The 23,081-nt window shown below is 41.9% G+C and overlaps 3 protein-coding genes across 3 annotated transcripts in view; 1 reads left to right on the top strand and 2 right to left on the bottom strand.

The window, feature by feature from the left end:
- Window positions 1–7,473: 7,473 nt before the first annotated feature.
- On the bottom strand, window positions 7,474–8,097 carry LOC131884761 (V-type proton ATPase subunit G-like). Its single transcript, XM_059232637.1, has one exon. It carries the CDS (start codon window positions 7,975–7,977, stop codon window positions 7,627–7,629), a length of 351 nt encoding a protein of 116 aa, XP_059088620.1. The 5' UTR covers window positions 7,978–8,097; the 3' UTR covers window positions 7,474–7,626.
- A 1,068-nt stretch (window positions 8,098–9,165) lies between these two features.
- LOC131885107 (protein FAM135A-like) overlaps window positions 9,166–23,081 on the top strand; it is a 20,887-nt gene continuing 6,971 nt past the window's right edge. Inside the window, 5 exon segments of the mRNA XM_059233046.1 lie at window positions 9,166–9,463; window positions 11,224–11,610; window positions 19,864–19,943; window positions 20,302–20,441; window positions 22,503–22,747. Coding sequence (XP_059089029.1) covers window positions 11,534–11,610; window positions 19,864–19,943; window positions 20,302–20,441; window positions 22,503–22,747 — 542 coding nt within the window. The 5' untranslated portion in view covers window positions 9,166–9,463; window positions 11,224–11,533.
- LOC131885106 (kinesin-like protein KIF17) lies at window positions 12,876–18,812 on the bottom strand. Its single transcript, XM_059233044.1, has 7 exons — window positions 18,554–18,812; window positions 18,180–18,439; window positions 17,479–17,661; window positions 16,341–16,614; window positions 15,825–16,058; window positions 14,229–14,377; window positions 12,876–13,338 (listed from the first exon to the last, which is right to left on the bottom strand). The coding sequence occupies exons 1-7, from the start codon at window positions 18,663–18,665 to the stop codon at window positions 13,123–13,125; spliced, it is 1,428 nt and encodes a 475-aa protein (XP_059089027.1). The 5' UTR covers window positions 18,666–18,812; the 3' UTR covers window positions 12,876–13,122.

The following is a 23,081-nucleotide window of genomic DNA, read 5'->3' as shown; positions in this document are numbered from 1 at the left end:
TCGCCCATGCACTTTTATCCGAGAATGAAATCAAGCATATTTCAGAATGCAATAAAAGTCGGTCCCAATTCTCATCTCGTCAACAGCGCAGGGAAAGATTGCATCTTAAACTGAATCTCTACTTTCGCTGTTGCCCCGAGCTGAACTGCATATTCCGTTGCACTAAATCACGTATTTCCCCTGGCGTTTCGTCTAATGTGCATTTGTTTTTTTATCGTTGACTCTCGGGTTTTTGGCCGATGTAAGGAAGTGAAATTTCACGTCAGTATCCTGTCAGTGTGTCATAAGGCATAAAATATTTTTGGTCATGCAAAGAGTTTGAATTAGACAATATAAGGTACCCTTGGACATAACGAAGGTCGCTAACACAACAATTTCAGTGATGTTTAAAATCTATCTTTGGGTCATTTTATGTGTAACATCGTCGAAGAGCAAGTCTTCTTTGTTTATTTCACATGAGATACCCCGTCTCTTACTGACATTTTGTCTTATTCTTGGGTTAGGACACAAATAAAAACGACATTTAAAAACACATTCCTTAGATAGATTTCGTGACATTGCTTCAAATTCGTTCAAGCTTATTATTTGGGTCTCATACATTTCTGGGGAAATGTATTCGATATGAAGTTGGAAAATTGATTTTCAATGTCCTAGATTTCCATGTTAAAAAACGTCTCTGGACTTGAAGGATCGATATACCCAGGTGGAAATTTGGAAAATCTTTGTCAGTTATGATAGTAAATGCTATTTAAAGTTGCCATCGAGTTGCAAAATTATCCCAAGATCCATGACTAAGCCGAGGACTTTTAGAGATGTCAAGAAGTTCGTGATTGTGCTTAATAACTGGACATAATTCTAGGGATTTGTACGTTTTAATCTAGGGGTCTATAAAAGTTTTGGTCGGAAGACATAATATGGAATTTATCCAAACAGAACTAAATGATATTTAAGAAAATCATCAATGTCTATTGTGCTACATCTCAATGCACTAACTAGGGATGAAAAAGCAATGGTTTGAATTGTTATTTGAAGGATACAGATAGAATTTTTTTTAGATTGAAAGGTGCAGGAAACGGAGGGGGAAATCGGGTGAATTGTAAAACGATTACAGATGAAAAGATATACTTTTATAGTTGTCTAAGTACAGTTGAGTATAGAGTTGAGAAGGATTGAATATTTGTAAAGTGGCAATAAGTACGTCTAGTAGCCTACAATTAAACAAGGGCAGGCCAGGGCAGTTTTAGTAACAATGCAAAAAAAATCAAATTCATAATACGAAAAAAACGTGCTTCCTGTTCGTTTTAAGGTTTTGATGAATGGCATGATTATTCACTTGTCTTGCTTCGTGTTTTCTACAATTATGAGATTTTCGATTTTCGAAACAATTATGAAATAGAAGCAAATATATCGAGCATCACTGTACTAAGCATCAGGGAAAACGTGAAGGTTAAGTTGCTTTTAAGGTAAGTTTTTCAACAAATTCGTGCTGCAAAAGCCCTTTTTATAAGCTCAACTTGGTTTTATTCATTTTTTCTTGCTTACCGCTCACTGTGACTCTCTGGCCATTGCAGGTGTGACCCTAATAGCGATGAAAACCAAGCTGTTCAATGGCATCAACCACAAAATCGTGCAACATGGGTACATATTAGAGCTGTGCATTGGATCCAACAGGGACTCCGAATCCGATCCGAAGAGATTTTTTGTAATCCGAATCCGAATTGTTCTACTCAATCTGAATCCGAATCCGAGAGACTTGCCCAATCAGAACGCATCCGAATCCGAGGATCATAATCCGACTATAATTCGATTCTTTTTTCAGAATTCGATCCATATATCCGAATTTTCTATATACCCAATTGGCTTAAAGACATAATTCAAAAATCAATTTGCAGCATAAACATACCGGGTACGTCATAATATGTGCAACATATTTTTAACGGCTATTAATGTCGTTTTTTGCGAGGAACTTAAATTAAAGAAAGAATGTGTTGTCAATTATCTTCTGTTTGTGAAATTGGTTAGTTTCATCAGACGTCTACTTTACAATGTACCCGAGGACGTCCGAGCTATGTGCCAAAAGCCTCACGAGCTTTCAGGTTGGTGACAACCAACAAAATTGGCAAAAATCTTTGGGGTGAACCAGACCACAATGTACAGGGTGCTAAAGGTTTACCAGGAGTTGGGAGACTTCAAGAAACGCACCAGCAATGCTGGGCGGCCCTATAATATTCACTCACCAAGTCTGGTGGCCACAATTTAGAGGAAGATGAATCCACGTGGCTTGGTGTAGACGTTTTCCAGGGAAAATGGTGTGTCTGAACCAAGTATGCACAAGATGGTGAAGAGAGCCTTGGCAAGGAAGGAAGTCCAGGGACGTTGCTAATTTATAAATGCAGACAGAGCATCAACAAAAAAAGGCTTGCGCTGTGCCAAAGAGATATCAGTTTTCTGTTAAAAAACCACAGCAGCAGGTGGATGGTCATTTTTAGTGGTGAGAAAAACTTCCATGTCAACATTCATGTCAATAGACTTATTGAGAGGTACATTGCTACCACTCCCAACACTATGGACAAGTTTGTACCAAGACCATAGCATCCAGCAAAGACTGTGATGCTTGGCATTATGGGGTGTGACTGCACACTCTCAAACCCATCTGGATTGATGGCTTGTTGGACGCACTTCTTCAGTGAAAGTTTTTTAACAAAACTATTAAGCCTCAACAGGATGTATGTACGGCATTGGAAACTGAATTTGGACCCAAGATGGTCACACTTGTACAAGAAGCTAGGATCCAAGAGATGTTGCTTCAAGGACATGTGACCTCCGTCCTCGTCAAGTCTGAACTCCCATGGACCCCTTTGTTTAGATGCACGTGGAGGAAAGGGCCTATGCCACCTCCCATCCAAATATTGGCTCCCTCAGGGCCGCCATCAAGATTTACAGGAGTAAAGATGCCGAAGGACAAGGTCCAGGCTCCTTGCAAGGCATTAAGGTCTACATAGAATGGGATGTCGTAAATGGCGAGGTCTTGTAGAAATGAATTGAAAAAGATGGCTAGACAAGCATCTTTTATTAGGTAAAGATTTTCTTGCAGGCATTATTTTCCACTGAACACTACAATCTCGTTTGCCTTAGTTTAGTGTTGCACATATTATGACGCACCGGGTAGCGAAATGCCAAAATTGAGAAGTAATCAAATAATGTCAAGATTTGCAAAAACTGCAGATCATTCCAGCAATGAAATGAAAATGTCATAGAAAAATAAAATATAGTTTGTCACCATTTTCCATTAATTTCCAAATGCACTTGATGCTTTCATATTCCGCTTACCTTATAGCTGGAATAGCCACTTTATTTTCTGAATAAATTGCTTATCTTCGACTTGATTCATTCAATAACCTTCTTTCTTACATTGTTTCAGGTTTATGCTTGGTGTTAAATCCAGGGCATTAGTCGCTCCTCAATAAAAGGAACGAATTACAGTTACAGTTACATTAGTCAAAAAAACTAATTCGTTACACAACCATTACTCGAAAAAATGGAATGGCCGTACTCGTTACCATTACTTTTACTAAAATCTTAGATGACCAATATTTTATGGTTCACCCTAGAGGGCTAGTTACAGAAACGACACTCACGAGATTTCTGAGATTTTTTTTTTGGCTCCCTCGCGGCTGCCCGGTGTTTGCGATGGGGATCGGCTTTGAACACATTTAGTTACGCGATTCTCAAAATCAAGTTCCGAATTCAGGGAGCCAGTGAGTTGATGGCTCGTTTGTTTGCTTTGGTTGAAACTGAGTAAGAGAAGTCTATCAGCCGGACACCCTGCTGCCCAACTACCAAAATGTGTTCAAAGCAAAGTATCAAGTGGCTTGGTTGGGGTGAGTTATCTCCGATAAGCCCTCTAGTTTACCCCATCCAGACCATTCCTCTCAAAAGAAATGGAGTTTTTTGACTCAAGCACTCCTAATGCGTAACATTTGAAGATTTCTTGTCAACATTTTTCAATAATGAGCCTTAGAATTTAATCTTGGCATAATTGTTCAAAATATATTGTGTCATAATACTTTGAGGAGTCAAGATTGGGACCCTGGATGGGATAATGATTGTTAAAGGTTTGAAACAATGTCGCAAAATTCATGATGGAAAACAGTATTAGACATTGTGAAGTCGGTAAAGCTTCTCTGTAAGAAGTCCATCCCTTAAGAGAAGTGAAGTGAGGAGGCTTTGGAAATTTGAAGCATCATATTCAACCCAAGGAGACGTTTTCCGTGCTTGATTCCAAATGAATTAGATTGAGAAGATGTAAACACCAAAGTAGCAAATGCAGCAAGATCCAAATGGAACAATGTTAAGTGAGTGGTCCAATGAACCCGACAGAGGCACGGCATGATTCCCTGGAGGGCGTGGGTTCGAATCCCACCACGCAGATGGTTGATACGCATCACCCATTTGCGCTCCAATGAGTTCAGCAGGTTTGCAAAAGGTCGAACAAGACCAAAGATGTTTCACTAGGAACATCACAGGAATGAGAGAGCTCTCGTATTGGGAGAGGCTAAAAAAGTTGGGACTACAGTGTTCAGAGAAGGTACGAAAGGTATCTATCTGATACTGTACGTCTTCAAAAGCATCCATGAGCTTTGTCCCAACCCAGGATTTAGGGTCAATTCTAGTGACCCTAAAGTCTTAATCTTAATGTGCGTTTTGAGAGCACCTTCAAGCCCTCGAGAATCCAGACTAGTTCGAACAATGAAGTCCACATCTCTTCTTTCTCGGGCTCCTTCATTGTTTAACTTGCTTCCATCTAATATTCGTAAGGAATACGTAGGCCTTGTTGATCCGGTAGCATCTTTCAAGTCAGACTTAAGAATTTTTTTAGGTAGCATTCCCGATCAACCTTACATTCAAGGACTAGCTCGATCTGCCAACTCACATTCGTTGTTGGACCAAATATCATATAAAGATTGAAAGGTAATAAATAGACGAATTATAACCTTTCATTTTAATAGTACTGGGGATTACATTCCCTGTTGCGGTTGGATAAGCCCGTGAAAAACAAAACCAAACCAAACCAAAAAAAGTAACTTTCAGAGCGGTTAAGAGCAAACGCAATTTTCAACCCTGACTTTCTTTGATCAAAATATGCTACATGGAATTAATAAGAACGGCAATCTCTGTTGAGCTTAAAGGTTCTTCAGCTGTCACGAGATAAACGAAAAATTAAAGGCCATTCTGGAAGCTGAAAAAGGAACGAGTAACGAGTAATTCTTGTCGATTTTGAGTTTTTACAATTACACAATTTGAAAATGTAATGCAATCACAGTTCCTTTTTCCAGAAAAGGAACGAATTATTGTTATTTCGTTACTGATGACCTGGTTAAATCTACTTCAAAACATTTCTAGAAAAAATGACCATTGAACTAGCATTAATTAAACCAGTTTTTTTAAACTGAATGATATAACCAAATGAAAGAAGTGACAATTAGTCGTAGAATGAAACATAGAATGTGTTTTGATTGCTTTGATTTTGAATATTATTCTGTTATCAAAATGGTGTACAAATAGTTAATTGAAGGGCTTGCTATGTTGAGGAATTTGTCTTCCAGTTTCCCTAATACTAACTCTATAGCCCTATCCGAACGCATATCCGACTTCTCCATTCGATGGTGTTAAGAATGTTGTTAATTAACTTTCAACTATGTTCTCAAGACTTTTAAAGACTTTTTTGAAATCAGTAAATCAAGAAGTTCAACATCTGTTTTGTAAAAGAGAGTCAGTTGTTGATCAAAATCCTTAAAATGACACTTAAAGCACACTTAATGGCATATCAAACTAAAAGTGCAGAACATCGAAATCATTAGATTATGTAAAGCGGCTACAGAGCTATTGCTAGTTGAATGTTCCAGTTTTCGTCAAAATTGACCACCAAATTCGATGACGACCCCTTGCCACAAATTAATTGACACATTAAGAACATTTTCGATTTCAGATACTCAGATAAATTATTTTTCTTATGTTGTGTGATGCTGTATTAATTCAAAATAAAATTTTGGTTAACTTCAAACATATATATGATGCATATTTTGGATCCAATATTTTTTAAATGTGCGTCATATACTTGGTTGTACAGTTCCTTGCAATTTCATGAAAACCAATGCTATTTTAGAGAAACACTAAAAACTTAGTGCATATTTGATCATTAGACATGCTTCAAATTGGAATACCTAACCCTTAAATAGAGTACCGCAATATTTTGAGCACACAATGATTTTAGAAAGAATTCTGAATTTCTTTTCCAAAATATATTTTCTCTAATGACTTAATATACCATTCTTAACTGATAACACATCTTGCAATAGAAATAGCTCATATGAAAATGTCAGGTCGTAAAATTATGTAATATGTTAATTAACTATCATCAAGGTACCATTAGGGCATTTGTCGCTTAGTTTTGACGAAAAGTGGTACATTCAACTTCGCCACTTATATGTCATGTCCATGAAATTTCGACTGAGGGTGCAATTAACATATCTAATGATTTCGACATTCTGCACTTTTGGTATGATGTGCCGCCTAAGTGCGTTTTAAGTGTCATCTCAATCAAACTGTCTTTTTTTAAGTCACAGTTTTGATGCTAGCTTTGCTTTCGCTCTCATATGATTTCACGATAAATTGATTTTCCTGTTTCTGCATGTATTACTCTTGAATGTATGTGAGTCTTGGGTTATTCCACAATGGAAGAGACAAAATGTCCATGGGATAATCTTCCACGCACTGAGCCAGTTCAGCCGAGGACCTTATTACCGTGAATGCCTCTCTCCAAAATGCATTGAATAGATTGGAAGCGATATTTGAGATGTATTCACTCCCATTTTCGAACACTCTGCCCAACCTTAATCCTTTCTCGCCCAATTCTACTTCCCGCAAAGTGATCCAGAAGTCGTCGTCCATGGGGATTATGCGCAATCATTCCACTTTGAGAATCTCTACGAAAATCATCAGATCAGGGAGATGTAACACGCCCAGGCCCAAAGGCGTACATTGATCTCCTCCTCTTGTCTTGGATGGTTCATCGCCCTAAAGAAATCTCCTTAAAAGGTTGTTTAGCTGGTCAATGTTCTTTGGCGAGGGATCTAGGATGGTCATGGCAGCATAAGTACATATAAAATTCTATTTTGAAACCAAATATCTTGGGGCTGGTACATTTTTTCCCCATGTGACAGATTCGTGAACCCTAAACAGATGTTTGAAATGCAACGAAGACGATGCAAGGTTACTAAGTGAAATATTAACGTGTTTTAAGGCTTGACCTTTTGCAGATCAATATCCCCCCATCAATCACTGAATGAATACTCTTCAATAATTTTTGGAGTGTGCACCAATGCTGAAATAAACAAATAATCAAGTAATATCGTTGTAACTTCATAGTTCAGCTCCTCCTGGATTACTCAAGTTGACATGACAGTAACCAAGTTTCATTTTTCAAAGAACTAATTGATGGTTTATTCACAATAGAATTAGAATGTAACAATAAAACACAGATCATTCCACGCTCATCGAACCAAATGGTGGGAGCTACCATAGGTGTGGCCCAAATCATGCCTATCGATCCATCCAACTATCCGATTATCCCCGGAAGTTCTTATGGACCTCGGGTTTGATCTCACACACCATGTCAATGAGTTGACCAATGACCTTCTCCTTGTTCGTATCCACGGATTTGTTCATGTCAACGATCTTGGTCTTGGTATCCGCCTCAATCCTAGCCGCGATATCCCCTCGGGAGCCCACATGGCGGGCTTCATGATCCTTGAACTGCTTCTCGCGTTCCGCCTTATACTTCTCGATCTCGGCTTGAGCCTCTTCTTTGGCTTGCTTCAATCGACGGTTCTTACGCTTCCGGGCCTCGGAGACCTTCTCGGCCGCCCGTTTCTCGGCTTGGAGCAGTTGCTGAATACCCTGGGTTTGGGATGCCATGGCCTTTGGCGAGCAGGAACACCAAGGGAAGCAACTTTGGGAAGGACAATGACAGTGCTGTGTTCAGAGGGGGGAGGACTGTATTGATCACGAGATCTCTTCTCTTGGAGTCGACAAGTGCGACAAGTGCTCCACTTGTCAAAGGCCAGAACAGGGATTAGGTGGAGAGGAGGCCGAATCTCAAGCAATGTGATTTGAGTTGTAATGATTGAAAAAGATAGCAGGTGTGCAAGAATGTCTTAACATAAGGAATATGAGATTGTTTACCAAAAACGATGGTAAAATCGAAGGGCAAAATGCGGCATGTAGGAGACGAGTTTGGAGTGAGTTAGTGACCCTGAAAGCAGTCGGTTTGGTGATGATGTTGCCTGACGGTTCGTTTAAGCACTAAGAGTTTAAAAACTTGTCCCTAGATGGCGCAAAAGGGCCCGGTCCTTGGGGTGATTTTCATGACCTTGCTCGATGGCACCGAGGCTGGGTCAGGAGCGAGCTTGATTAACCAAGAGCCAGCGAGACCGTGCATTTATTTCAAGCCTCATCGTGAACTCTGTCCTTCAGAATTGTTTTCTGGAAAATTTGAGATGGGATTTGCCTAATGCTTTCAAATAATAAGCTCAATGCCCTTAAATGCCCGGATGTTAAAACGGTTGGTCACCCTGATAGCTCAACCAGAGACATAGAGCTAAAATGCATAGAAAATGGTATCTGGTGAAATGCAGTGGTCAATGGAATAAGTTATATTTTCTACAACAAGCCTTGAGAATGCAATAATGGCTGTAATCAAGTTTATTGTTTTATATTTCATCTTAATTTGAATTTGCATGTCACATGCACAACCTTTTGCTTATCTGCCTTTTGCTTAACCTTATGCATAATTTGTCATATTGGCTCTCGGATGGAAGACCATTCTAGACCACAAATAAAACCTTTATTATTTCATGCATTCGGCGCGTGCGCGAGGATGAATGGAACGAAAGCACCACTAACTTCAGAACATCAGCCGAACGAGGCACAAACATGAGCAAAGTCTCGCTCGTCGCACTCCCACTCAACCCGCGCACTCCCATTTCATGTTATGGGTGGAAGGTGGCGCAAGGAGCGTTTGGTGGCGGACTAGATGGGGCGCTGGAGGGAGTTGGCGTTGTGGAAAGAACAGGAAAAGAGAAGAGGGGAAAGAATGAAAATGGGAAAGAGGCGGAGACGGAGAAGGAGGAGAAGGAGGAGAAGGAGGAGAAGGAAAGAGACGAAGAAGAAGAAGAAGAAGAGCAAGGGAAACGACCAAACAGGGAATAGAGGGCAGAGACAGTACATAAACGCATGCACACTTGCACTCATACCGAAAAGCGGTGAAAATCAACAGCAGCACCACATTTGAAAACATTGAACTCAATTATGGTTTGAGTGACTTCTTGTGGTTTCCGTTTTGTAGTAGTGCCTGAGTGAAGTGAGTGTTTGTGGTTGTACTTCATAAAAAAAACGCTCTTGGGTAGGTCTCTTCAGTGCTTGACCATGCCTCTTTTGAAAGAAAATGTTTGGTTGTTTGTCATGTCCATGCACAGCTGTGATGTTTTTTTTTTTTAGAGAATGCTGACACAAACGCAACTTGAATATATTTCTATGTCACCAACGTCCTTCATCGTTAGCATGGCAGACAGCATGGCTGTCAATTGAATACATGCATATGTGAACAAATACAAACTAGGGCATATTCGAAAGCTAGATGATGGCAGAGTCATTTAGGATGGCCTATTGCCAACTTGTGCTTATCTCCCATGCTTGAAACAGCATTCCATGACGTTTTGACTGACGGTAATTCACTTTATATGTCATTCAAGCCTGAAGCTTACCAAACGATAGCACGATGTATTTTGAGAAGATCCCTGAAGCATTGATTTTCATGGCGCGTAATTGGCCTCGGATACCAAGGTTCAAGAAGTAGTTCATTCAAAGAAGTTCAAAGACAAGGGGGAGACATGACACCTTTGGGTTGGAGTCCTTTTTTTCATCAACTGCTTTATCGAAGCCAATGCTTCGTGATGGAGGCCATGGCCACATGTTCACCGCGTTCTTTTTGCTTTTGATATTTTCAACTCATCTGGCTACAAGGATGTTGCTTGATCGTGTGTGGGTGGTGGTTGTTAGCTCATCCCTCCCATGTAAGAAATGACTCAAGTTGTTGGCTACGAATGGCAAAAAGACATGACTTAGTATAGCGACTAGTCGTCATTAATCATGAGCACCTTTTTATCACACTCATACGTGGGCATTTCATTGTGTCAAGATTCTACTCGTGCTTTGGTGTGGATGATCAGGTAGGCCTAAAGTGAGACATGTTTTCGCGTACAGCGATCTTGTTTACTACGCTCGAGACGTGAAGATTGAAAGCAGCTTTGTCCGGGGGCTTTAGCAATTTCCTGTATCATTCCTGGTCTTGGACCTACCAACGCTCATTTTGAGCTACTCAATGGGCAATGTATTGTGTTGTGGCCCTCCATCGATCCTTGGGTCTTCTAAAAGGAGTACACTCACGTGACATGGATCAAGAGAAACACAGCAGGAGTAATCAGGGGGATGCATGCAAGGAGTGACGAGTCTAGAAGCATGTACAACTGACTCATTTTGTTCAGTCTCAGGCTATGTCCATACATTTTCTGCTTAGCTAGAACTGCGATGATGTCATGCTCACCAGAGTTTGGGGATACAAGTTTTGAGCCTATCGCTTATCGCATTATTCCTTGAAATTTTGGCCCAATGTGCTGCAGGATGACAAGGCAATTGTTTCTTCGTTTTTTCTTTCGGGTATAATTAAATCATTTTTTGTGTTTTCTGTCGATTCTTGTTCTCGCCAAATAAGGACGAAATTTTTCGATCACGCGAACGCCCAACCCAACAATATGGTATGTAAGTGTCGTTGCCTTCCCCGAATGTAGATATTTTCCACCAAACAAGAGGATTTGTTCCTTGCGATGTAATCTTGAATGGAGGGATTGAGAATGTTCTTTACCGCCTTTACTCCATCGAGTTCTGTGACAGATGTCTTGGTTCGAACCTCGTCTTGTTTTTTTTGCCAACCATGCCCACACAAAGAGTGGTTTACTTTTTTATTGAATTGTAAGACGGTGCATTGAAGGCAGCAACTTTGACAAAAGAAACGGCGATTTTGCTTCAAAAATTCTTCGACGTCGTCGTAGTAACGGCTTTACGTATCGTTTAATAATGCAGATATTGGTTCTTGCGCTTTTTCAGGGTTGTCAGAAAAAAAAACATTAGGAGAAGAATATCAAGTCCATCCAAGGGCCTACAATGGGTTCTTTCTCGTCTCGGAAGAAGAAGTCTTCAGAAGGCACAAATGCATCAAACGCCCCTCGTCGACAACGATGATGATGATGACGATGACGATGAAGAACACGACATTGAACTAACTTTTTATTCTACCACCCACTTCATGTCGTCAAGTTCTTATGGGCCTATTTCGATCAAATGAGCCTCGAAGAAATTATTGGCTCTGGTAATATTGAAGTGAAAAATACCAGGCTGTGCTGGCAATTTTGCAGTGATGAGTGAGCTTCAAGCAACGGTGGAACTATGCGTCGAGTTCCATAAATTCTACAACGTCGACCTTTTCCAACGAGGGTAAGGCCAATTTTCTCCTCCTAACTCCGTGCTCCTGAATGATTTACTTGATCAGGATTTATGCGTTAAAAAAGGCCGTGACTCAATTGATACACATCTGCTCCACTTTCATCCTTGTCGGACCCAATTTTGAGTAGCTTTTGATTCTATTGAAATAGTCTGCTAGCAGAGTTTCCATAACCTAGCTATTGTGTAACGACCAAAACTTTCCGTCTCTGAAATCCAAGACCAACATATCATTAGTACTCATCTCATATTTCCTCTCGATGAAGACTGACGTTCCATGTTTCAATGTTGCCTTCTGTTGTTTGGACTGAATAGCTCCTACTGTTTTATCTTGCTTCCACTACAGTAGTATGTGTAGGTAACAATGGAAGACTAAAATTGATGGAATCATTAAACTCTGCGGCAGTGATACAAAATGACCTGACCTGATTTTATGCTTCCACACTTGTAAATGATATCTTATTGGATGGGACAAGAGGTTTTTTTAATGTGCTCTCATTGAAATATCTGAGCAGATTGAATGGAAAAGCCGATAGAAAAACAACAGCAAAACAGAAAAATTGTGCAGAGGCACCTCAGTTTCTTTTATTGTTTGCGACACTCCCAAATCAGTCTGTTTCGCAATGACATATTCTATTTTCGCGAATATAGTATTCCCTTGAAAGGTCCTGTCCGTGGGATAGTTCGAATACAAGAGGCCATGTCGAGGTTAGCTCACATGGGCCAAGTTCCCAAGCTCCACTCAATACACTTTCAGCCAGCCCAGGTTGAAGAGCCTAAAGGAAGAATGAGCGGAGGACAAGGGAGCCTCCTTGGCAGGAGGCTAGAAACGACGTTACTCCTCTTAAGGGCAACAACGACAACCAAAGCATCTGTAGTTATCTCAAAAGAACGGATTTTTGGTGGGGAAACAGAAAGAACGAACCTTCTGAGAAGCACCGAATGAATGCTTTAGATTTTTTTTTGTGGTTGCAAAGGGGACCTTACGTGCTAGGGCTGAAGGGGTGGGGTTATCAAGTGCCGTTGTCGGTCCTCTTCTTCCTTGAAACTGGTACGAAAATGGCAATGAATCCTTTTGAGGAGAGTCCAATTCGTTGGACAACAGACCATCTTCTATTAGCTAAGTGCTAATGGTTCCTATTCGGTGTAGTCAAGAGGAGAAGGACCTTCGGGCCAAATCCCCCAATCCCTGATGATGTTCAGACGTGAACGGTAGTACTTGGCTACAATCCACTCGAACGTATATTGCCTCGACCACATCTCGGAGTTCCTTCAGAGATGCGGGCTAACTTTTCCCTTCTGACATCAAGATTGACTCAATTTACCCTCAGTATATATGTGCCAGAGAACGAGACTTTACGATGAGCTACCGTCTAGAGGCATCCTGCATTAGCAGAAGAGAATATCGATTGAGCGTTTTTTTTCTGTAAACATATATTTGTTGACTTTATATTTGAATACTTTATTGCGTTCACAGGTATGCCACTCTCAAAGTGGTCGAACTCATCAATGGTCTAATCTATTCCTGAGTGCTCGAATTTCATATTGAAGGTCTCGAATAAGAGCGTCCTTGGGGTCTTTGTCAATATTGACAACCGGCTTATTGTTGATGAACTTGGTGTTATGAGCATATTTCAAGGTACTAACAGTCTCCTCATAATTGCTGTCTGAAGGGGACAGGCAGGCGATCATCATGGTCCGAGCATTGCCACCCAATGAGTCCTGGAAATATGGAACACGGTACCATTAAGTCTTGGAATGGAAACATTAACGCATGAGTTGCAGCATAGGAAGTTACAGTGAGTACGCCAACTTGGGTTGTAAAATAGGAGCCCTATCAAAGCTCTTGTGCTACATCCGCTTCGAGGTTGGCAAGCAATACGGAAGGATGATAAGGCTAGGCCGAATGGGGAAGAGATCATAAATTATCTTTACCTAGCCTACCAGGGTCTATCTTCAGAGGGGACCACTTCGGAAGCTAATTTTCGAGTTGTCTCCGACCGTTTGTACGTAGAAGCCATACTATGCATGAAAAAGTCGCCATTCATTTGAGATGGCAATTGTAGGCGCGAGTATATGCGTAATAGTATTGGACTCAGAGAGCTAGTTCGGATGCAAGTTCTCTTCTAATCGTGAATGAGAGTGAGGAATAAAGATATGCTTACTCTGCTCTTGACATATTTTCGCTTTGTGGAACGGAGGCAAAAATAGAATGAGTTATGAACACCCACGACACTCCATCATGTCGACGGTGACAAATTCGCCAAAATCTCAGCTCGAGCGTTCGTTCAAAAGCTGGAAATTCTTCAAATGTTTTCGTTTATGTATGAACGAATTGCTTAATTAAAATTAAGCGACTGTTCATAGCCCTCAAATTCTAGCAACATTGATAAGACTCCCCTAAGCTTTCAGAGCTTTTGAACGCAAAGGGAAGCTCAGTCATCTAATTGATTCATGATCCCTTGTTTGTGTTTTGGCTTGGTTCCTTCTTTATCCACTCAGATGCGAAAGATTCACGTGGCCTACCAAAAGTAAACCATGACATGGTGTACGCAAGCCGAGTTACCAAAGTTTGAAGCAACCCTTGGAACTTGGAACAAGCTCAAACTTACCTGAAATAAGCGGGTGAGCTTGGACTCTCGATATGGAACATGGCCCGGGTTTTCCACCGAAAGAGCTTGGATCACCTTGCCCAAAGTGGAGAGAGACAGATTAATGCTCTTGCTCTCTTTGAAAGCATGGCCACTGTTTGTACTGATCCCTGTAAGCACAATACCACTGTCCTCGTTATTCTATGAGTCGTTGAGTAATAATGTGTGGAACACAAAAACAAAGCCAATAATGATGCTTCACGGGGTATTGTTCTGGTTCGTTCGCTCAAGTGTTCATAAGACCGTAATATTGATGCAATTAGCTTCAAGGTCGGTTGGACTGGATACCGTTGGCACATTCGGCTGCTAATGCACTTATACCCTTGGACTGGATATCTCTGCCGGTCTCGTTGGAAGGAAGGAATGCAAAGACGTAGACAGTAACCCAGGTCGGTTCTGTGCTTGAGAAAAAGATAAGCACTGTTCTTCCTCTTCGTAAGAAACGTATGGATTGATGTGAAAAGTGCTTCTTCTTAGTCAAGCTTGAAGATTAATCGGTGAATAGTAAGTAAGGCCAACCTCGCGCTCGACCAACCTCAAGAAAGAGGAAGTCTCCCTTGGAAGAACAAACAACATTTGAGCTCTCAATAAGCTCTCATGGGGGATGAGTGTATCATAGATAAATAACTAGGTCTCGACCTCAATCTCGATATTGCCCATACACGAAATCACCACTTTTAACATGGAATCGTGATCTAAGTGAGGCGTAGAATAGAATGTCGTGTGGCTGACCATGTCGCCTCGTGACTTGGCTTATTTTTCTAATCTTGCTCGGAACGTGTCGTCCCTAGGGTTTTGCTTTCTACCATGTCGAACCCACGAACCCAAAAAACTCCCCTCTGCGAAAACACATTAAGGCACAAACGACTCATTCTTAATCTCGTCAAGGTCGATTCCAAGAGAACTTCTTCTTCGAAGTGGAAAAATATTCAAGCCCAACTTTCCCTCATCTGAGTTCAGGCTGATGAAAGTGCTCAAACTGCTCGTAGAGGAAAGCAAATATTTTGAAGGAGCTGGTCCTCAAGCCATTTTTAATAATTTGATGGGAGTTGTGCCATACGTATTTGAGAAGCTCACACTCGAGACTTGCCATGAAAAGGCCGTATCCAAGTGGAGTCAGTCAGATCTGACAGTGTCAGATTTCTTCATAATTTACTGTTTAGTACTGCACTTGAGAGAACTAATTAGTTCATGCTCTCATTCTTGCTCGCTTTCACTCCATGTTCTAATTGAGGCTCCACACAACTCGAGGTCTTTGAAAGCAGGTCATAATAGTACATCTTCGTTTAATTGGCATTCTTCCAAATTCTGAGACAGGAGCCCAAAAAGACCATAGGGGCCACTGCACTGTACGTACGTATGGTTGAGCTATTGGGAGCACTTTGGGTGGTGACTGGTTTCCTTGGGGAAATTTGACCCCCCTATTGGCAATAAGGGTCCTCTTCTCATTTGGAACAAGCCACTAAATCAATACGCTGCTCATTGGTGAAAGATGAAGTGCACAGTTTTGGACAGTGCAACCAACATCCTATGAAAATTCTAAACTTGCACACTGACCTGTTTTCCCGTGCCGTTCACTTCCAGCCAGATCCACGAGGTTAAGTTTGGCCTTGGTCTGTTGAGTGGAACCGGATGGATCTCGGGTTTGAATTTTGAGCCACACCGTGAAAATGGCATGAGATCGTGAGGAGTGAGCATTCATTGTTGTGGCCGAGGTCACCCGATTGGCAATACCTTTGCGAAGTAGCTCCGCACAATGACCAACGGTTTGCACGTGGTGCATGGTCAAATCTAAAAGGTCCAAAAGAGGTCAATCGGAACGCGATTTTCGTTGTTGGTTGTGACCTTTAAAAAACTATTTCCTCCGAGGGAGGTTAGTGCAGATTCGTGCTTTTCGTGCACAGTAAGCAAACCCCTCTTTTGAAGATAATCAGAGTAAGGGGAGAACAATGGATTGATTATGCTATGATCCTCGGTCCATTCAAGTGCGAGTTTCGTGGGTTGGTGCCAAAAGTGCCGTCAAAGGCAGACCGGATACAGCGGCGGGGACAATAAATTCGAGCAGCAACGAACCTTGAATCGCTCCGTTGTTGCCTTTGATGTCTAGCTTTCGTGTTGGATTGTCGCCCAAAAGATCCCGGATCTCCTCGTTATAGATCTCCACATAAGAGACGTGGACAAAGTAGACCGTGTCCTTATCTTCATCAGCCTCTTTGCCATCGAAGATGTGCACAATAGCTCTGGGAATAATGCCGATGTGCTCTGGGTCCTCTTGCATTGTGAATGATTTTCCCGAGCCAGTTTGACCGTAAGCCAAAATCGTGGCATTGTACCCTTCCAGGACGCCCTGTTGGGATTTCGAGACAGGTTAGAAAGTGGATCTGTCAAGTGAGAGTGGCAGGAAATTGGATCAAACGCATTTCACTCTACTTCTTTCGTGCCCTCTCTCTCTCTCTCTTCCCGACGATGGATTGGCCCTAAAGAAGGCCCCGGGGGTAGAAGCGCTCAAACTTGCTCTCAAGTTGAAGTTTTGCCCATATTTTAGACCAAGTTGAATAGTTAGAACAAATGTCCATGCGCTAAAGGAAGCCTTACAGTCCCCCAAGGTCCTCGACTGGGACCTCGTCATGATCCAAACAAAGTTGCTTTAGAATTTTGTTTCACAGTACACCATCGCGCCTTCATCCTCTGCTGTTCCCAACCAGATCAGAAGTGGCCTGAGTTGCGTTTGAAGGCGCCAAATGCAGCAGTTCAACCTTGCTTTAAGATTACTGGACCATGGATGGTACCAAGAGACCTCACTCACGCACAAAAGGCCAAAGCTCAAAGGGAAAGATGAAAAAAAAGAAACTTTTCCTTTTTGCATGGCAAGTTTCTTGTTCTTCAGTCTCGCCATGTCGTGGTGCCATTTAACCAAGGTCATTTGTCCTGGCTTAAGTCTGCTTGCTTCTTGGTCCTTGGAATTACGATGTTGTCAAGTGGTTTTCAATCCGGGGTTGTTTGTCCTATCCTGAAGCTATTAACCTCCTTGTTTGCATGGTCCTTGTGGACCGAATGCTAACATTGGAAGCACTTTTTGCCTATTAGATCAAAGGTCATTGGATCTATCTATTTGGAACACTACGACATTGGCAGATGTGCACTTTCAAATTCTCTCGGCAATTCCCTTGAGGACTTCCTTTGCTTTCTATTGACGAGGAATGGTTCTCACTTGGACTAAAGAGTACGGGATCTCATTATATAGTTGTGATGTGGTCGCATTGGCATTGTAGCATCTGTCATAAGAGAACGTAATGGACTTGTGGCTACTCCCTCCATTTTGTTGGATCATTTTCGACGGCTTTGGCATTAAGATGGTGCATTCATTATTGATCTCGTCCATGTACACAATGTCCTAGAAACAAACACCAGAAATGCAGTTAGTGTTAAGACTAGTGTAGTTTGACTCCCATCGTGCAATGGCCTGAAAGATACCTAGCCTGTGAAATAGGCGTACATTTCCCCCGGAAATACACATTATTCTCAATCCAAATCCAATTCCGATTTCCAATCTAGCTTACGTCGGAAATCTCGTTCCCGACCAAAAAGATTAGTCCCTTCGAATTAGTTTCCAAAGCTTTTTGTCAGTCTCTGCGGACTCTTTGAGACCAGACTGAGTTGGTCGATTGATAGAACACCAAGACCAAAGGAGTCTTCTTGTCTTCTCGTTTCCCCCTTCATGCTGGGAAGTAAAATTCTGTCTAGAGTGCGGCGATAGCAACTAATTAGGCAACTTTCACTGAGGGATAATGTTCAAGAGGTTTCCACGTGTCTCGCTTGAGGGCTAATTTAAGTTATGTGGCGAGGCCCCTCGTACACTAACTTATACTGTACATCCAGATATCCGGTAGTTAAAAAGGGATACCAGCGAACCTTGGCATTTTCCTTGATCTCTCGGAAGTTGAGGGGTCGCACGCGAACCACAACATGGATCCTTTTTGAGGTCTCCGTGGCCCATTTCTGACGCATATTCTTGAGCTTGAGCTCAGCTGAGTTGGGTCGAGAGTTCTCTCTCGTGGTCAAACCTGATATCGAGGCTCCCACGGATCGAATGGATAAAGGGGGCGGGGACACGCCTCGTCGACCATGACGATTCTCGTAGTACGAAGGTGACTTGGATGGGGTTGTGGCTCCTATGAGAAATAAATGTCAAAGCAAACTGTTATAACCTCTGTATGAGAATCCATATCCACGGTTTCTTGTACCGATTGAGAAAACTTATGATATTGAGGAAAAGTGGAATTGACCTGATTTTGAAGGATGACGACTGAAAAACTCGTCCTCGTCCACGTCACTCACAATACCCTCACGATTCTGAGGCTTGTCTGCACTGTTCGACCTCGAGGACCCACTTCCCATGTTGACCAAATTTCTGCTAGAACAATCTCACAAGAACTGGTTACAAGTCACAATTTTGCAATCTAACGAATTGAAACGTTCAAGGACTATTATTCCTCGAGACCTCTTGAGTCGCATACGGTCTCTTCAGAGTACGTTTGGTCGCCAAGAAGGCTCTGCCTACCTGACAACCACCAAGGCCTTCAATGGCCATTGGACTAGAAGACCCCCTAGTCTAATGAGTCTTGCTCGGGCAGCTTTTGGGTAGGAAGGTCAAGGGAGAAAGGGTCAGACACCCAAAGCCCCAGGCCTGCTTTTTAAAGTAATGCAAGGGAAAGTCAGAGATCCCACCTCTCTTCATCAGAAATGTCATTAAAGATTCATGATGCAGAATTTTGCTTGTTCCTTTGGTTCCATTGCAATGGGCCTTCAGCGTACGTTTTGATCAAATGCTATCCTTGAATGAATAAATACCAGGTCTATTCAGTTGTATGGATACGTGGACATTGGAACTACTCATGCATGGTCATTGCTTTGGAACCCTCGAATGGAGGTTGCTTGGGTTGTTTCTTTTTTGTTCTTTCTCTTGGCCTGGCCTTTTCTCCCCTCCTAGCCGACCTCGATTCTTCTTCAGGAAAGCGGTCTACTTCTTTCAATTCTGGAAATGTCTTGTTCAATAAGGCATGAAAAAGAGTATTGTGTGTGTCGCCTCGAAGGTTCCCCCTAATTCACCTCCAAAATCTCCGTGGCCTTTCTTTTTTGGAAAAGCAACAAAATCTGGGAAGATAAATGAATTGTTGGATGGCCTCATGGAAAAGAACAGGGTCCCTTTCGGAATAAGAGAACTCTAGAAAGTGAGATTAAGAATTATAACGAGTGATCTCGAAGAGTACGATCCCAAGATGAAGGTGATCAATCAGAATGAAATTGATCGTCCCTGGAACTCGATTGAATACACGGGGTAAATGGAAAAGAACCAAGAAAAGAAAGGAAAGAAGCAAAAATAGAATAGAATCAAGACTGGGATTGATTTGATACGAGTTGCAGAGCGGAAGTGGAACTCACCTCACAAATCCTTCGAATTCTGCACCCGCTACAATGCCCAAGAGGGTTCCTTTCAGATATTTATTTCTTCCCGGTCTCAAATTCCCTCTCTTTTTCATGGGCATTCGTTTGAAGTGGATAAGGTAATTTGACGCTATTTTTCGTCGCATTCTAGGTTCTACCAGATTCGGAGCTACATCAAAGCCGCGCCAAAACTTCCATGCAAGATTGAGGTGTCCTTGCCCAAAAATGAAAGTGAGTCTTTGTTCCTTCAAATCATTTCCTTTGGGAGAGACAGGAAAGAGGCGGTTATTTGTTTTCTTTCCCTCTTTTCTCCCCAAGTCTCCCATTGAAACGGCCGAAACTCATAAATCAATAGTGAAAGCAAGTGAAAACTATTAAACTTTCCCAGAACAACTTCCAACCGGATCTCTTAGTTCCACCAGGTTTGGAAGATACGATCTAAACTTTTTAGGCTATTTGTCGTCGTTCTAGACTGGCTTCAAATATATCTTTCCTCTTGACCCTCCCTTCCACCTTTTGCACTTGACCCTGACATGACCTTGGTTGATTGCTAGTGTTCCCTTGTTCTATCGTGTTCCCTCTGTTCCAGTCACAAATGAGACCTTTCCACCCAGCATCATCAATGGAACAGCAGTCACGAAGACCTTCCAAATTCTGTATCGCAATGAGGAGGTGTCACTTCGGAACAATGCCAACTTTAAGGCTCACTTCATTGTGGAAGCGGGGAAGGTAAGCGTCCTTGAGCTCACTCAAAACCATCATGTGCCATAAAAGTGAATCCTTCCTTATATTCCGAGAGCTTGAAGGAGCAACGTTCAAAATTGTGTCTTTTTTTTTATCGTCAAGCTCAATATCTCATTCGGCAAGAAGAGGGATCGTTTGGTGTAGATAGTTTGGTCTAGGAATTGGCGCCAAAAATTCAAGTCGGGCTTTCATTACTCGAGCAAAAGACTGTCAGTGGTCTGATTTATGGCCATTGCCTAAAAAGGGTCTATGGGCTCGGGAACCTCAAACTGCGAAGCAACGAGAGAGAGTGCGTGTTGCACAACTGTCATCTTGTATCAACCTATTATTTCGAGCATAAATAAGCCCTGATATGGTGGTGGTCCGCCGCCAAATGGAGCTCTTGAGCGTTGCAAAGAGGTTTGAGGTGGCTACTGGAGGCCAATAAATTCTCTCCTGCAACTAGATAGGAGGTGAATGTCCACGCTTTCTTTCTTTTTCAAGACCCAGTACCAAACCACGAACTTCTAAAAATATGGACTGCAAACGAGCTTCCCGCCAAATCGGCCTGCCTTTGGTCCTAGCCACTCTGAGCCATTTTTCGAATTGAAGTAATAAAATAAGAAACGTTGATCTTTTCAATCAAAGGCAAGTCACTTTTATATCATTTATTTGTACAGTGGTTCGTTTCTAAGTCATATGGTCAAAAATTTATTTAGCTGACCAAGAGCAGGCCGAAAATTCGAATTTTATGTAGAGTAAAGCTCAAAGGTGGCCAAATTCATCTTTTCAACAAGATCTCGTGGTCGAATGAATTACTTATTTGGAATAAAGTGAACAGTTTAGGAGATGCGAAACTTTTACTGCCGGTCACAGTCAACATCTCTAGAAGTCCGTGGCCAACCGTATCAAGTAACAAAACCTCGTTCTTTGATTGATATTGTTCCGCTTTGAACTGTGGCTGTTTTTTTTCATGGTTGGTTGGATGTGGCCAGTTTTCGGATGGAGAGCCCATTTGTTACTAAGGCTTTGGGTAGAGATCATCTGCATCCAATCTTGATGGGCTTGATGGTCATGGATCAATTCATCCCTCATTTCAAGATTATATGCCGCTTCATCCACCTCATGTTGCTTCTCCAAGGCCATTGAAGGGCACTTTTTCACAGGAATTCCCAAAAAGTTTTGAAAACTATTTGGGAGGAATGAGTTCCAAGAGTTCACCCAAGTTCTCAGAGCATCTAGCAATCTTTTACAACATTGGCCTCTTCGCTGTTCCAAGGCCAAGGGTTTTTACACCAATTACTGTTATGGGCACACGTCCTTCAAACCTCAACAAAAGAGATGGAGTCGAAATATCCAAGTTAGAAAATCGTCTCACTTTCTTATTCTTCGGGTTTTGAACAAAACTTTCTTCATCTTGATTGTCTCCTCTTAATACTGGTTGGAGTGGAGTACGAAAAATGAAGAGAAAAAAATTGCATAAACTAGAGTTTATTGATCCCTTAAGGCGAGTGTGCCAAACATTTCAAAAGTCAAGCGCCTGAAGGAGCTCAAGATAATTTGTTTGCTCGAGAGTTCCTTGCTCCATTATTGAATTTTCCCCAAAAGTTGGATCTGAGAGCAGCCTTTTCTTTTTCCGCCTGAAACAAGGGCCTTTTTTATCATTACAAAATGCTTTACTCCTCAGATCTCACGTCTCTAGATATGCCATCTAAAATCAAATTTGGGCACATTTCAATTCTTAATCTTGGATGAAAACAAAGGCCAGATGCCGCATTTCTTTTTTGTTAGGCCGTTCACTCACAGCGAGGTGCCTCGAAACTTGTTCCAAGTCCCGACGGTGAAGCCATAAATTCTCGTTTGGAACCATCGAACAACTCGCTTGTCAGCAGCTTTACAAAGCATCGGGGCCTGATTTCCAATGGGATGGGCAGAATGGGAATTTCAGTAATTGTCTAGGGCCCTCTTCCATTTGGCCTTCATCTCTCTTTTCCCCTTCGTCGGTAGCCAGCCTCATATCAAGCAAGCAGATATCATAATGAACCCATATGTCATTCCCATTTCCAGATTGAGGAGACCCTCGACAAGGCGGACCTCCAATTGCATATTGAGTTGTGGTACACGGAGAATGGATTCGGCATTAGTCAACAATCGGCCATCGAATGCGTCTCGGCTCGGGTCCTTAGCCTGGCTTTTCAGCCCACCCGAGGCTTGCATTACCATCTTCCTGTGCTCTTTGATTATTTCCATTTGTCAGCCGTCTCGGTGACGATTCACGCCATATTGTCATCGATTCATCAGCCCTACATCAAGTACGTAAATCTAGAACACCTACTTCCTACAAGCACTACACTACTATATGAATGACAATATAAGGGTGCGTATATGCAAAAGGGACTCTAGGATAGCTTTGGAGTGAATCTGATTCCTTGGTGAGCAATGAATGGATCCGTTTCATGGCAATGTTAAATAACGATGACTTATTCCGGGAAAGGTAGGGCATAAAAATAGTCATAATGGTTGGCTTTCATGATCAACCTTTGACAAGGGGACGAAGGCCTCGAAGTGAAGCCCACCAAGAACTTGTTTTTTTTTCTTTTACTCTCTCAAGAAAGCGATATCAAATCTCAGCACTGTTTCAACCGT

The sequence above is a fragment of the Tigriopus californicus genome, chromosome 8 (assembly GCF_007210705.1).
Source record: "Tigriopus californicus strain San Diego chromosome 8, Tcal_SD_v2.1, whole genome shotgun sequence".
Classification (NCBI taxonomy): domain Eukaryota; kingdom Metazoa; phylum Arthropoda; class Copepoda; order Harpacticoida; family Harpacticidae; genus Tigriopus; species Tigriopus californicus.
This window is presented reverse-complemented; position numbering and strand designations above follow the sequence as displayed.